At 36.3% G+C, this 17,052-nt stretch overlaps 1 protein-coding gene across 4 annotated transcripts in view; it reads left to right on the top strand.

Annotated features, from left to right (window-relative positions):
- Positions 1-17,052, top strand: part of ADGRB3 (adhesion G protein-coupled receptor B3) — a 734,277-nt gene that overhangs the window by 674,238 nt on the left and 42,987 nt on the right. For 3 of the 4 annotated variants that reach the window (XM_045498673.1, XM_045498672.1, XM_045498671.1), the window contains 3 exons: positions 5,497-5,595; positions 5,918-6,089; positions 16,621-16,716. In XM_045498673.1, coding sequence (XP_045354629.1) covers positions 5,497-5,595; positions 5,918-6,089; positions 16,621-16,716 — 367 coding nt within the window. The remainder of the gene's footprint in view (positions 1-5,496; positions 5,596-5,917; positions 6,090-16,620; positions 16,717-17,052) is intronic. The other variant, XM_045498674.1, reaches the window with a different exon arrangement.

The raw sequence follows: 17,052 nt of genomic DNA on the forward strand, positions 1-17,052 counted from the left end.
CCGTACTGAGTATGGTGTATGGAAACTCACTTCTGCCACTAGTGGCATGCACACACGTGTATTATTAATTGGAGGCGTGGGGGTTAGTGGTTAGGAGAAAGCTTTGAGGTAAAAAAATGTTTTTAAATAAAGCCATGCTCAGTATCTAGCTCTGTAGTTTACTAGCTGTGTGTGTCTTTCGGCATGTTATTTCATTTTTCTGGGGTTCGGTCTTCATACCTGTAAAATGGGGATAATCATGTTTGCTTCATAATAGAGTATATGAAATATAATGTGTATAAAGGATTCATTAGAGTAGCAAATAGCAAGTACTCATTCAACCAATCGTGGCTATTTTTATGATGAGTTAAGTGAAGAAAAAACCCTGATTTCTATCAATCAAGCATCTATGCTTCCACCACTGATGACCTTGAGGTCAAAAAAAAAAAAAAAAGAGATGAGATCATCAGAATGAGTATAAAGCTAAGGATTTATTACATTTGCAGTTAGTATTTTTTTCTCATTTAATCATTTTATATGTAATATCCAGTTTGATTCACATAGCTCTTTGTAAGAGAAAACATATGTTTAAGAGAAATGACAGCTTTGTCATGTTATGAATTTAGAAATTATCCACTTTAATCTACACATTAATTTTAAAACGTCTATTTATAAAAATAGTATTAGAAGTTACATCTGTTTTACTGGCAAAATTGAGCCAGTGTTTTTCTGGTTCAAAGGCCACTATTGAAGAAATAAAAATGTTAATATGTGTATAAAAAAGCAGAATGTTGATTACTGTTCAAAGCAGAAAAGAATTATCAACAAGTTAATAACTCTAGGTGTTAAGAAAGTCTTTCTAGGGGCGCCTGGGTGGCGCAGTCGGTTAAGCGTCAGACTTCACCCAGGTCACGATCTCGCGGTCCGTGAGTTCGAGCCCCGTGTCAGGTTCTGGGCTGATGGCTCAGAGCCTGGAGCCTGTTTCCGATTCTATGTCTCCCTCTCTCTCTGCCCCTCCCCCGTTCATGCTCTGTCTCTCTCTGTCCCAAAAATAAATAAAAACGTTGAAAAAAAAAATAAAAAAAAAAAAAGAAAGTCTTTCTATAATATAAAATGCAATTTATGCCAAAGTATGTATAGATTGAAATTTGCTATTTCAAAATGTTATTGAAGGAAAGTTTTTAGAAAATATAAGTGGTAAGCAGCATCCGGGTGGCTCAGTGGGTTTAGAGTCCGACTTGGCTCAGTCACGATCTCACAGTTGGAGAGTTTGAGCCCCTCATTGGGCTCTGTGCTAACAGCTCCAAGCCTGGAGCTGGAGCCTGCTTTAGATTCTGGGTCTCCCTCTCTCTCTGCCCCTCCCCTGCTCTTACTCTGTCTCTCTTTCTCTCAAAAATAAATAAACATTAAAAAATACTTTAAAAATATATGTATGTATAAGTGTTTGAAGCTACTTTGACTTCACAGAGAATCAGTGAAGGCAATCATAAAGACTTCAGTGAACAATCAATAATCAGAATTAACTATGGAAACGTTGAGCAGGAAGTTAATTAACTTAACAGTTGATGCCCCTAATTGTAAATATTGACCATTTCAGATTGAAAAAATATATATATCATGTTTATGACTTGATATGTTTATGAAACATTGTTTATTATTTAGACTCAAATATGTTCTTCTTCCATTTTTCTTTGTTTCCTCCATTTTATAATTAATTATTATAAACTAACCAAGCATAGTTTATGCTCAATAACTATTTATAAAGGAATGAGTGAATGAATATTTAAAAATACAGTGTCTTGACAAGTTTATTAATACCCAAATTATGTTAAGTTTTCCTAACATGTAAAATGTAGTTACCCAAAAGGGATTGATTGTAATTAACACATCCTATATAAAAAAAAAATTGGAAATAATGAAAAGACAAAATGGCATGTGTCTTCTTAGAACATCTCAAGCAAAATAATTCACTTTTTTTTCCCTTTTTCTTCAATGGGACTTTCTTATCTACTGTTTTAAACTGGTTTTATCTCATCTACATAAGTTAAGGAAACTACCAGGATCTTGTACAAATATCATGAGATTTTTCCAAAGGGAAAGGGTAATATTTTCTTTTCAGGTAATTTTACATGGTATCAACAATAAACCGATCGGACAATTTTTTTTTCTAAGCAAAAGAAAAACAAAATTGGGAAGGGAAACTTGTAGACCTCAAGACCCTGCACGAGTAGACAGCATAATCTGGGTGAAATGACTGTGTTGCTGCCCTGGTGAATATGGTAACATTTGAACTTATGGGAAATTCAATTTTTTTAACTGTTGACACTTTTTATTTTATACATGTATAATTTCCCCTGTAACAAAGAAACAAGATTTTATTTCCATTGCAGCAACCCTGTTCTGCATTTAGACTATGTGTTCTTCATACTGTATTCATTTCTGTAGTGGTCATACAAACTAGGGGAAAATATTCTATCTCCTTGGATAACGTATCTTTCCTCTGCTCCATATACATCTAATAATCAAATTCCAAAAGTGCCCAACCAGTTATCAAGTGTAGCTTTCAACAATTAGTCCTGACTGAAGGAAGTATGTATAGCCTTTTAGTCACAATCAATCTCAACTAAAGGGAAATAAGCGTTTCAAATACTGACTTCAGATTTATTTTCAGGAAAGTCCATACTTAGAACAAATTAGTTTTTCTCAAAGCTAAAATATTTGTACCATATACTAAAATTAATTTTTAGTCACCTTTGGCTTTTCAATCTTGTTTTAGAGCCTAGAGACAAAGAGTCCTTAAATTGAGAAAGCCACATTTATATTTAAAGCACAGATACCCAATAGCATATCTTGTCTGATAAAGGAAACAATAAATAAGTCATGTCTTTTTAATATTAATCTGATGGAACTTAACAAGATTGAAGACACTCAAATATATAGTTAGGGCAATTATGTGAATTCCTGCTTTTCATCAGAATAACCTATGGAGCTTTAAAAAACACAAATGCCTGCACCCTATTAAATTGGAGTCTGGGGTCTGTCTATCTATCTATGTATCTATCTAGATATATATCTATCTCTATCTCTATCTCTATATCTATCTATATAGATGGATAGATATAGATATAGATATAGATATAGATATATAGATATCTCTATAGGTATCTATATATCTGATGATATATCTATATAGATACATAGATAGATATATAGATAGATATATCTGATGCGCAGTTACTGTGGAGAATACTGGTATAGGTACTCCTTTGTGAGTAGTTTCAAACACATTAGCATGCCTGTTGAGGCACTCATGATCCAAACTGAATAGACTATTGCTTACTTATTGTGAAAAGTTTGGGCACATGTGCCAGTACATAAGTCTTGGGTTGAATCAGTAAAATGAATAATTTAGTATCATAATTTCCCACCCTCACATCTAACTCTAAAAGCTTTGATTTTTCTCATGAGGTCTACTGATCAATCTACTTAATAGCTTTCAGATTTATTATCTCATCCAAGCACTGTTCACAAATGAGTGCACTTCTTTAAAACAAACCAGACATTCTGAATTATGACCATCTTAAGATGTTTCTCTGTACTGCCACTTTTATTAACACATGTCCACTAAATATTATTTTGGAAAAACCTACTAGGAAAACATTTTATTTTATTTTATTTTATTTTATTATTTTATTTTATTTTTATTTATTTTTATTGTTCTCGTATACTTTAATTATAAATATTATAGGTCACCTATGGTTTGCTGTAGGTATATTTTATTTATTTTATTTTTTGTCAAATTGGCTTCTATACAAGACCCAGTGCTCATCTCAACAAGTGCTGTCCTCAATGCCTGTCACTCATTTTCCCCTCTTCCCCACTCCCTATTCACCCTCAGTTTGTTTTCTGTATTTAAGAGTCTCTTGTGGTTTGCCTCCCTCCGTCTTTGTTTGTAACTATTTTTCTCCCTTCCCTTCCCCCATGGACTTCTGTTAAGTTTCTCAAGATCCACATATGTGTGCAAACATGTGATATCTGTCCTTCTCTGACTGACTTATTTCACTCAGCATAATACCTTCCAGTTCCAGCCACGTTGCTGCAAATGAAATGATTTCATTCTTTTTCATTGCCAAGTAGTATTCCATTGTATATATAAACCACATCTTGTTTATCCATTCATCATACCAAATAGCATATCTTCTCTGATAAAGGAAACAATAAATAAGTCATGTCTTCTTAATGTTAATCTGATGGAACTTAACAAGATTGAAGACACTCAAATATATAGTTAGGGCAATTATGTGAATTAGTGAAAAAAGTTGATGGAGTTTAACCTCTTTCCATAATTTGTCTATTGTTGAAAGTGCTGCTATAAACATTGGGGTACATGTGCCCCTATGCATCAGTATTGCTGTATCACTTGGGTAAATTCCTAGTAGTGCTATTGTTGGGTCATAGGGTAGTTCTAGTTTTAATTTTTTGAAGAACCTTCACACTGGGAAAATATATATTTTAAACATTAACTGCACAGGAGAATTGACGAGAGAAGTATACCATGGAAAATTATTTCAAGATGTTTTGATTTTGAATCAAGTAATTTCTTTTTGGTTTTTCATAAGAGAGTTATATTTTAATAAACCAGTAATTTTCAAGGGATTATTTTCTAAAGTAAAATGTGTGTAAAGTTTTTTTGTATAGCATGACTTTGCTTCTATGATATAGTAGATTGAATCTGAATAACTTGTATCTGAATTTACCTGAAAAATCCTCCAGACTGGAATAGACCATTTAAATGCTGTTAGGTTGGAGTCTATGAAAAAAATGTTCAGAGAGAATATTTTGAACTTAATGTTAAATGTGTTTTATTAAAGCATTCAACTGTCACCCCTCTTATTATAAACTAATATTTCATCAAATTTCATCAGCTCCTATATTCAGATCATCCTAAAATATAGATAATACATTGATGGCTGTGAGAAATTTCAAAATAATGAATTTGTTGAGATGAAGGCTACATCTTCCGCAAATGATTAAAGACCTAAAATATATATCTTCCTATATCGGGCTTCTGAGATACATGTTTACATTTCAGAAGGTTTTAATTGGTATGATGTCCCTTCTGCAAATGACAATGAAAATCTTTGAAGCTAGGAGTCCTAAGGCATCTGATAATTAGAGGTCTGAATAAAGGGTTTTCACCGTATGTCTACACAAACACATGCTTATGTTTAACTCAGTGTATTGGACAGTTTTGATCTGTACATACAAGGGCCATTTATGGTGTAATTGATGGGTATATGCTTTGCATGCAACAAAGGCCCATCTTACTGAAAGGTATAATGTTACAAAAATAATGTGTGGTGTTAATTGAGTCTTTAAAACAACCTAGAGCATTCATCTTTGATAAATAAACTTTACTGCATGAAATCGTATTAAAAGCTAACTTGCAGCAGCAACGTTTTTTTTGGTGACAATTCAATATTTTGTTCTTTTTGTGGGTGTTCTGTTTGTTTGCAGTCAGATGAGTGAGCCTCATAGCGGTTTGACGCTCAAATGTGCCAAGTGTGGAGTAGTTTCAACAACAGCTTTGTCAGCCACCACCGCCAGTAACGCCATGTTAGTCCCAATCATTTACATCTTCTTGTTACAAATCTTTTACAGTGCATGTGAGAAAATGCTATTGTGGAAAAAAAAAATCACGTTTGCTAATATTGGAGCTAAGACGATACTTAAATATTTATAATTGGCAACTGCTTTTAAAACTGTTGTGGGATTGTCTATAAAAAAATAAATAAAACTATCCAATGTTATCTGCTTTATGGTTTCCAAGTTAATGGTCTTGGTGCCACATACAAGAATGCTTTGGTGAACGGGGGTTTGGTTACTGCTGGGGCGTGACACGCAGCTACGTAATGTTGCTTTCTCTGTCTCTCAACAGGGCGTCCCTCTGGAGTTCCTGTGTGGTGTTGCCCCTTCTGGCTCTGACATGGATGTCTGCGGTTCTGGCCATGACAGACAAACGCTCCATACTGTTTCAGATACTTTTTGCCGTGTTTGATTCATTGCAAGGTTTTGTGATAGTCATGGTCCACTGCATTCTTCGGAGAGAGGTAAGAAAGAGAATTCCTCTGGCAGAGAGGCAGGATGGTTAGACGATTAATTTCGTTGTTAACAAATATGATCTTTTATATTAATATCTTCAGATTAAAATCATTTCCCCTAAAGACAGTCATTTGAAAGGTAAAACTAAAGGGAAGCTCTAAGGCAAAGTTCAAGCGGGCTCCTTGGACTCTGAAAGTGACAGTTAAAACAGATGGGACCGTGCAAGAGAAGACGCTGCCCGGGTGCCAAGAATCAGGGAGAGTAGATTCAGGAGAGGTCATAGGCGGAGACAAGTCTGTTAGAGACACTGGTGGATAAGACGCGGTGGGGTGGCATATTTTTAAGAGGCATAGTTCATAAACATAATACAGTGATATTTCCTACACCCACTCCCAAACCCATGTTTCTTTCTATACAGCATATCCCCATTCCTTCATACTTTACTAATTTCATTTTAGATAGAAAATGTTGAAGATTAATGGGCAGTTCTTGTGTCTCTATACTAAATTAAGTTAAGGTTGCTAAAGATGAATGATTTTGAGATGGATATTTATTCTCAGAAAATACCAAAAATGTGCCCAGTCGAGCAGGGATAGGCAGTAATTGTCCTCAGGAACTCTAGATCTATAATCACAGACTTTCTCCAGGTCATGGTTGAGGTTTATTGTCAGCAGTGAAGAAAACCAGTCCTGCTTCATGAGTTGAGATGCCAACCTGCACCAAATCCACTGAGAGCAGTGATAGATGTCAGACGTGATTTGTTTAGGGAGAAAATATTGTTTTCCAACCAGTGCAAAAATTATGCTGAGTGCTTGAGAGCACTGACACAGTATTTATAAGGTTTATGAGTCATTTTAGTGTTTACTCTGGGGATGGTGGCGACTAAAACACAATGACACAGTGCCATGCGAGTAATTTTGAGAAAATGGTCCACACTGTCATTTTGCATTATCCAGCTTGTTTGAGAACTTTATTATGATGTACACATTGCAAAAATACTCATGTGCATATGAATACATGCCACATGGTTTTTACAGTGATGTGTAAGGTAACCAAAGGTTTTTACCTGATTAACCAGATGGGGAGAACAGTATTTCTGAGCTACTTCGGTAAAGTACAGATGTCAGCAATAAACCCATACATGTGTATTCTAAGAACATTATAGGGTGAAGAGTGACTTCACATCATAAAGGGGGCAGTATATCATCATTTAAAAAATCTGATTTAGCAGGGTGCCGGGGTGGCTCAGTCAGTTAAGCATCCAACTTTGGCTCAGCTCATGATCTCACCATTCATGAGTTCAAGCCTTACAATGGGCTCTGTGCTTACAGCTCAGAGCCTGGAGCCTGCTTCAGATTCTGGGTATCCCTCTCTCTCTGCTCCTTTTCCATTCTCTCTCTCTCTCTCCTTCAAAAATAAAAATTAAAAAAATAAATAAAATCTGATTTAGCTTACAGTTACCAAGCCTTATAATTCCTTCATCACTAATGTCTACCTGGAATATCAAGATTAAAAATCTTTCAAGTATTCAATTCTTTATAGACCAAAATTAAGTAAAAGTTAAAAACAAATTGTATAATTTAGGGCTATGCTATTCTTGAACTATAGCTATCTTGTGGGTCTTCTGTGTTAAAAGTATCTATAATATGTTTATGTAACAAAATTTGTTCTAAGTGAATGGATGCATGATACCTTTTTGATTGACAATTAAGACTGAACATTTGTGGGCTTTAAGCAAGATACATAATATATCCACACACAGTTTTCAGAAGATGTTAACACTTGAGGTGTTGAAGAGGAGAAAAGTGTCCTATCTCTAAGTAAGCCTCTCTTTTTCTTCAGAAATAAGCTTTTCAGATAGCCCTAGGCTATGATAAAAATATTCAGGTTTTAAAGTGACATATCTTGATGGCTTATTATCAGATTTTTGCTCCTTACATGAAGAAAAATATTTTATTTGGCACAAAAATTAATTTCCATCAGAACTTTTTTCATACTTGCTAATTGAACTAATAACTGTCAAAAAGATTATTTATGGGGAATTAAATCAAATCATATAAGTGCTTCTGTTAAAATAGATGTCTGTAAATATATGTTTTCTGTTTTAGCGGGGAGTAAAAATATGAATATTGGCCCCATTATTATTGCATTTTCAATAATTCAGATTGAATAATTTTATAGCTGATAAATTAATAGCAGAGTCTCAGAACTCTTCATTCTAACACTGAAACGAACAATGACATATCCATTATTTTTTCATTGACCCTTAAGAATACCCTGTAACAGTGCTATAAGAACACAGAACAGATTTCCGTTATAGGGCAAGTCTTTTTCAGAATTTCTCAAAGGAAATTTTTACGGAAAAACCAAAAGAACCTTGTTTAAATGGGCTTTGCAAATCCCAAAGACCACATCATTGGAGGCCTCATGGGGTTCAGAGAAACTCTTTTTGACCTTCTAACTTCATATTGCCTAACACCAGCAACAGGTGTGTGTCGTACCACCTATGAATGCACCACACTAACATTGGCCACAGTCTAAGAGAATAGGAGCATCTTCCCATATCCTCATGTCTCCTGTGAACAGAAGTGCCATAAAAATACACTGGAGCAGGGGCGCCTGGGTGGCGCAGTCGGTTAAGCGTCCGACTTCAGCCAGGTCACGATCTCGCGGTCCGTGAGTTCGAGCCCCGCGTCGGGCTCTGGGCTGATGGCTCAGAGCCTGGAGCCTGTTTCCGATTCTGTGCCTCCCTCTCTCTCTGCCCCTCCCCCGTTCATGCTCTGTCTCTCTCTGTCCCAAAAATAAATAAACGTTGAAAAAAAATTAAAAAAAAAAATACACTGGAGCAAATGGACTAGCTACCTACCTGTAAAATACTGGGTAATGACTCCTATCAACAACTTGATTATCCCATAGGAGATTTTAGAAATATGATTTTACCTCTACTGCTTTTTTCCACTTCAAACTATTTTTCACAATAATCCAAGACAATTTGTATGGATTTTATTTATTAAAAATGTATAAGCAATATAAGAAATATTTCCTTCGATTTAGAGGGAGGCTGGATACAGGTATACTTATTTTTATTTCTATGTATTTTTGACACGCAGTAACATAATTTGGTCATTTGTAGTCTTTATTGATTCTTCCAATATGAATTCAAAAGTCTTTTCCCATATTTACTTTTGCAATCTTCCTGTGAAGGAGGCGGGTGTACGCAGGGGAGGAATATAGCCTTGCAGTTTAAGAAGGAGAAAAGAAACGAAACCATATAACTGGCATTTTAAATGTGATGTATATGGGGCTTGATTTATTCTAAATGTGCCTTTGCTTTTAGTGGATCCAATTTTAAAACCAAATCATTTCAAGTCAGAAGGGAAGGGAGAAATGCTCACTTTGGTGCTGTCAATTATATTCCACATTTTAAAAAAAAAGCAAATTGATTATTTGCATAACAATTTGTTGTGACCTTCAGAGTTGACATCTTAATATGTAAATTTTGTAAAATTTGTATTCCTGAAAATACAGTTTCTTTTTCTGGAGCAACTTTCTCTATTGAATTGCTTTAGTAGATGCCTCTGACAAATGAGAAAACAAAAAGGGGGAATAAGAAGAAAAAACATTAAACCAAATGATTTATCACACATTACTTTCAGCAACAAAAACTAGGTCTTGGAAGCTAGTATGTATAATACCTCATAAGACAGAATCTAATAGAATAAATATAGTTGCTTCCTTCATTTATTCGTCATTTCATGATTGGAATTCATTTGCATTAAGCACATAACGACATCTACTATTTACTATTCTCCACATTGCTATGGAAATTCAAACCACACAAGTTATGAAACCTTTGAAATAGTTACTGTTGCTAGGAAACCACTTTCTTAGTGCCTGCACATTCTTCTCATCTCTCCTGTCTCTGGCTGTGCCTGGCTCTAAGACAATCTTACAGCTCAATGTCAGAGGGGGAAAATAACAAGATTGTGATACAAAATAAGCTACAATAAAACCCTTTCACTAAATGGAAGGAAAAAGGCAAGTACTTAAATAGATAATTTTGTTGTATCAGTATGTGAGGGTCCTGTGGCTGCTCTGTAGTGGAAGGAGAAGGGCCAAGCTCCTCTTTTCTCTTCCTCCAGCACTGGCAGGAGGTCTAGGCTGCACCAGATGAGGTCCCAGAATCTTCATCCAACCCACAAAGTGATTTTGTAATAAAATGCTTAAAATAAACATGAACAGCTTTTTCTTTCTTTTTTCCCTCATTCTCTCTTTCTCTCATTCCCCTCTACCTTTTTTTTCCCTTCCATTTCCAGTTGGTCTATTCCATAAAGGATACAGATAAACAAAATGATTTACAATCACATGGCAGTGAATATATGAAACAGACAAGCATCCTTACCTATCTCATCTAAAACCAATATTCTCCCAAACCATTAAAAAAATAAATGAAGCCAATAGTGGTGAAATAACTAGATAGCAATTTGAAAAGCAGTCGTATTGCATATAATATAGTTCAGATGGAGAGTTGCATGAATCTCCAAGCCTGACCATATACAGGGAAATTACGTGTGACTCCTTATTATAGAAGCGTGTATCTGTGCACTCCCTTACTGAAAGACAGCAAGAGTTTCAGTTAGTCTTTGGAGATGAGGGAGTGGGTGATAGGAGACTTCAAAACATAATGGGGTCCTGAGAGGGAAAATGGGGTTAGAGGATTAAGGGAGTGAAAATTTCAAGTAAGGGAAGATGGGGAGAGATTACTAGGCATGTGGTTTCCATGGAATGCACCTATGGTGAATATAGAGTGGTCTTCTCTGGGACCATCTGGGGTACATGGAGGAATAAAGCAAGTGATGTGTTCCTAGACACTTGAGTGATTTAAAAAAAAAATTGGTTGTAACTGTAACACCAAGAGAAAGGCAATACTTACATTTGAGGGCATAGCATTGATTAACTGATATTTAGAGCTTTCCCATGGGAGTGTTCAGTGGCCATGGTAAGAAGCCACTGTGTGTCATGTCATGAAGAAGCTCAGTAGATTTTATAAAGTTAGTGAGTGGTCCAGGATGGGAGGGTCAGGGTACTACTGATCCTAAGATTTTCAGCTTGCTCAGAAGGACAAAGATTTAACAAGGAAGTACATTGCTAAGAGCCTTGTCTTTGTCACGCTGAATTGAAAGTTCAGGAAGAAAAACATTTAAAGATTATTTTGTTTTGTTTTCTGGGAATAGGAGATTAGCTCACGGTACTGCAATGAAACTGGATTTTATCAGGGGCACCTGGTGGCTCAGTTGGTTAAGCACCCGACTTCAGCTCAGGTCATGATTTTGTGGTCCGTGAGTTTGAGCCCCACGTCAGGTTCTGTGCTGACAGCTCAGAGCCTGGAGCCTGCTTCAGATTCTGTATCTCCATCTCTCTGCCCCTCCCCTGCTGGCTCGCTCGCTCTCTCTCTCTCTCAAAAATAAATGTTAAAAAAAATTAAAAAACAAAACAAAACTGAATTTTATCAGAACAGAGAATAGAAAGCACAAAGACTGCCTTTAAATAGGAACATGGATGGGACATAAACAAGGAGGATAAGCTTATATTACTGTATACTTATTTCCAGAAATCAGCTCATTCCACTTCTTAGGCAAGGGAATGTATAAATCCTACCTCTCCTTCCAGAGTAGGCTTTCCTGACTTGAGCATACTTGCAATTATATTATGAACATTTACATCAGTCTTAATCTGCACTTTTGGTTCTCCAAGCCCATGCAGAGATCTAGGAGTTTAACAAGAGCACGAAATCAGATGAGTAAAATGGCATCAGTGAACAAATTGAAACACAGAGTTCATGGCAGAGATTGCCAAACTCAGGCATGTCTGCTAGGCGGTACCCAACCATCTCTTGCTTTACCTCAAATTCTTCTGAGTATCTGGCCAAGTGGATAGGCAAATCCCACTTCCCACTCCTGCCACTTCCCTGGGGAACATAACTCTGCAACATTGTTAAACTGGTGGCAGGAAGTCAAGTATGTCTGGAATAGAGGCTTGAAATAAATGGAAGTGTGGAGGTCATGAATTAGGATTTTAGGTCCTGCCTCAAAGTGGATGGCAAGAGGCTCAAATGAAGTATCTTCTGTGAAGGTAGGGGTGTTGGATCTGACACACAGCTTCCTCCCCCCTTTTCTCATTCACATGCCAAAGAAATGCTGTTCTGTTTTTCAGATCACATATGTGACTTGCCCTCTAGGGAAGCTTGTGCTGTGCCCGAAACTGATACCAAAAAAGCTAAAAATCTAGTTTTGAGAGTAAGTTATCCTTTAGCTGTTAAAAGATTACAGTAGGAAGTCATCAGGACTGAAATTTAGGACTGAAGTCCCTATTTTCCTTCCATGTATAGCAAACAACAAACCATTTTTTATTCCTTTGTTCTCAGAGAAGTCAGGTAATACTTTCATAACGTGAAGTCATTCGTGTTGCTTATGGCAGTTGTGTAATACACATGAAATTGAGAAGAACCTTATTGGTTAATTTAATGATTAAATTACATGGAATTTAATATGATTAAAAAGAGCTGAGTCATTTGTTTAATATGAATCAATAATAAACATCAGATTCTGAAAAAAAAATACAGAGTACATAAAAAACTCCCTCCCCCCCTAAGCTACCACACTCAAATAATTATAAAAATGTAACTCAATTTCTTTTCTTGTCTTAAAATGATCTCCGGAGTAGGAAATGAGGAATAACTGGAGGTAAAACTGTCTTCTTAAAAGGTAGAGATTTGGGGTCTGAGCTGCTTGGTAGCTAAATACAGAGCCCATTTCAAACAGAGCAGCTCTTTCCTGTGCGGCTTCTCTGAATTGCAACGCTGCCAGACACGGCTCGGTGCTCTTCCCCAGCAATCTCTAAATCTGGCACCAGCTTTCACAGTGACACTCTGCCAACTGCCTTCAGAGTGAGGACCAACCGAGAGGCTCTCAGCTTGCTGCTCCTGAGAGGAAGCAGATCGCTCTCCTGTGGGGGACGAGGGAAGTGAGACACACCCCTGCACACTTCTTTGAATTCATGTCTCACCCAGGAATGCATCCACAATAAATGGGCGTATAGCTTTGCAGGAGTTTTTAGAGCAGCCCCCAGCTGGAACCAGCCGGGACAACTCTGGTGGTGCCCCTGGTAGATACTTTCAGAAGACAGCCTCCATAGCATATTCTTTTTACCTCATCTTGTTTTTGAAGATGTTTCTTGGTATGCTTTTTTCATTCCACAACATGACATCAGATTTCCTTAAAGTGCCCTATATATTCCAAGGCTATTTACATACCTGTTCTTTGCTACTCCCCCGATACTTTTTAACCCTCTGTCTGGCTGTCACTTATGGCGAAAGACCCATTGCAGAGTATTATAAAGAGAGGACATTCTGGAGACTAGATTTTAATTGTGCCAGAATAAGGCAAGTGTCTAATTACTCATGGCAAGTTTACTTAAAAATTATATTTACTTGTCTTATGTAAGTTTAAAAAATGATAACATTGCAAGATGTGAGAGTTACATAAAAATTTTTAATTAAGTTGTTACCTAAAATAAGTGGCTTGTTCCCAAGGAAAAGTAATAAGTTAGGTGAAAGAGCTTAAATAATAAATCTATGAATCTTCTAACAATTTTTTCTCTTCAGTCTTAATCACAAGCCAAGAAACACCAAGACTGTTATTGTCCAGCACTGTAAATATGACAGTTGGCACAGAAGAGTTCAATATCAGGTTGGAATAGGCTGATAGAGATTCTTTTTTTGTGCTTCCTTCTTATCTAGAATTAATACTATTTCTTGTGGTCTTGCTTTTTAAACAATTCCAGTTGTTCCCCAACAGTTCAATTCACATTGATTCACCAAAGATAAAAGTCATTTTGTTTACTTGATGGAAAATTCAATTAATTATCAAAACGTTTCCAAATAGCTGCAGATGCATTTCCCAGCTACTGTCTTGCCTAAAACACCCTTTTCTGTGACATGGAATATGCATTATGAAATCTAGCCTAATCATTCTTCCCTGACAGTGTTGGACAAATATTTAAGGCTAATTCATCTAGATCACCTGAATGCACTTTTAAAATTTTGTAAAAATCGAACAGAGCATTTGGAATCGAGGTGAATTTCTCCTGCAGAGCTTTCTGAATTAGAAGTAACTGAAGCCCTAAAAGTGTCAGAGAGTCTAGCACTTAAATTACGGCATTTATATGATCACTAAAATGACTTTGAATTTACTGGAGAATTTTTATGTTTTTCTGTTTTATATTTCTTCTGAATAGCATTGACTGATTCACAAAGCTGACATCATTCTCCAGAGTAGAAATGCCCTTAATCCATTGTCATATTTGGGAACTGGGGAATTTAAAGTATTGATTTTGTATGTGTACGTTATGAAAAAGAGTAAGATTTCTTCTGTATCTCCTTCACACGATCAGATAGTGGATTTTGAAGAGAAACTTACAGAAGTTGCTTTTCCATATTTCATTGTCAGACAAAAATATCCTTGGCAGCTACACTCTGAAGGTCTGAAAATAGAGAGTGGTTAGTGGGTACCAGTTCAATCACTGTTGGTATTACCAAGTGCCACTCTCATATGTTATATATGCCAGTATTTAGAAATAGATTTGAAAAAAAAATCTTCATGTGACAAGCTCCTGGAAGGCAATATTTTGAACATATTACTTATCTACCTTTATAAATTGTGTTTCTTTAACAGTTGCCTTTGGCACAAACAGAAAATTAGCGTGTACCTATTTTTCTGACAAATATACTTTCTTGGTGTTTTCTCCCAATGCAGATTTCTGTGTAGCAAACAGTGATCGTCTGGCAAACACTAGACACATTACCAATTTTTTTATTATTAGTGTGTCACTCTAGGACCTACAGATATTACTTCTTAATCTAAAAAGGAGGAGCCTGAAAGCATTTGCATCCAAAGAATCTAACTTTGTCCATGTCATGTCTCTTTCAAGGGAGAAGCTGTACGACTTAGTTCTCAATATTTATCCAATTCTTCAGGAAAAGATGATGAGAGTAGATTTCACTGAGCCTATGCTTATACCAATGTGTTTTAAAGACCAAAGAAGAAATTATCTTGCTCAATTATATCAGGGAACTTCTCGTCCTTTTTTTTCCAGTAAATCTCAGATTAAAAGATATCAGAATCATAGGACAGAAAAGAGGTCGAAGAGCACTGAGTTCATCCTCCACTCCCTAAATTCATGGCAAGAGTGATCACATCACCAGGATTAGAACCTAAGGTGGAAAAAAAGGAGTAGACAAGGTCTCATCATATATACTGGTTGGCCAGGAGTCTGCAGTGGTGACTAAACTTATGTCACTTTCCAAATCTTTCAGTAATGACAATCTTTTCAGTTGCTGAAAACAACTTAATAGGCTCAGTTTTCTTCTGGCCAACATGTATACTATGCACATCTCACAGTAAAACAGTGACAGGATATTTTATGCCAGTGCTTCTCAAAAGTAAAGATCATTATGTGTTCACTTTCGTCATCTGTGTGATGGCGCTACTGTCACACAGGGGATATGTGACATCATCTCTGCTTTGTTTTTTAATCCAACAAAACAGATTAGAATAAACTAGAGGGAGAATATCAATACTGTGAAGCCAAAACAACAAAATATGAACTCAATGACCTTGCCATTGACTTGGATAAGAAGCAACTGTGATAATGTCTATCAATAGCTTGTTAGGAGCCTAATGAGCCACAGGAAGTGGAAAAAAGACCTGTCGATGCAAAGGCATCATATGATCAGAATAACTCTCAATTGATTTGTGTGTTTCTTATTCATCCATTCATGTTTACTTGTTTAATAAAGGATTTAATGTTCACATTTCCTTGTGATATGTGTTTCTTGATTCAAAATCCAATTGTCAATGGGTGTTAAAGAAATTTGGCTTTGCTAAGTGATCTTCTTCTTCTTCTTCTTCTTCTTCTTCTTCTTCTTCTTCTTCTTAAACAACCAGAGACAAGGTGTTTTTGTTATCTTTCTGTTTCATTGTGTTTTCTTTTTACACCAGGGCACATAGTACTTGAAGGGAGATAAGAAATCATTTCCCCAGTAGGATCCCTTACATGAGACATAATGGGAAAATCCCAAATCAATTCCAGTTGAAGATCATTGAGTAATCTCATTTTCACAATGTTTAAAGCTATTATGAAGATTATGCCACACCAAATAGTAAATCCCCCTTGAAAGACACACACATTGTTTGTAACAGTAAAAATAAAATCCGCCCGCTGGCAAGAATTGCTGTTCAGCCAGACACAGCCATTGTGATAACTGAGGACTTCCCAGCGCTTCCCTCTATAGATTATGGCAAGTGATCAATTTCCTTAGCATAAAGTCCAGGTATACCAGTATACATTTTAAGAAGTAAACAAAATGGGTATTAGATCATAAGACAATGATAACTGCTTTCTCCGTTGATTGCCAATATAGACAGTATCTTGTCATTGCCAAGAGAGAAGGAAATTGATGTTTCTCCCTCACCCCCACAGGTTCAGGATGCATTTAGATGCCGATTGAGAAACTGTCAGGATCCAATCAATGCTGATTCTTCAAGTTCTTTTCCTAATGGGCATGCTCAAATAATGGTGAGCTTTTATTTTTCTTCTGATGGTTGATTAAGTCATGATTTGTGAAGGGCATAAACAAATTTTGAGTGACTTTGGCTTTAGTTCATTAACAGACTGAGAGACACCAGATAACCATTCTCTCTGGATTGCTTAGGAGGAGAGGATCTGTTATTGGCCCCTTGGTGCCTTGAGTATAGGGTCTCCATGCAACATCAGAGTACTCTCATCCATGCACAAAATTAGGGATAACAGTTTGTCCACAGGAATATGTTTGTTTATAGATCAGAATACTGTGGACCTTCACTTCTGGTCTTAAAGCACTGGTTCTCGACCTTGTTTGTGTATTAGAATCCA

Source organism: Leopardus geoffroyi, chromosome B2 (genome assembly GCF_018350155.1).
Source record: "Leopardus geoffroyi isolate Oge1 chromosome B2, O.geoffroyi_Oge1_pat1.0, whole genome shotgun sequence".
Classification (NCBI taxonomy): Eukaryota; Metazoa; Chordata; class Mammalia; order Carnivora; family Felidae; genus Leopardus; species Leopardus geoffroyi.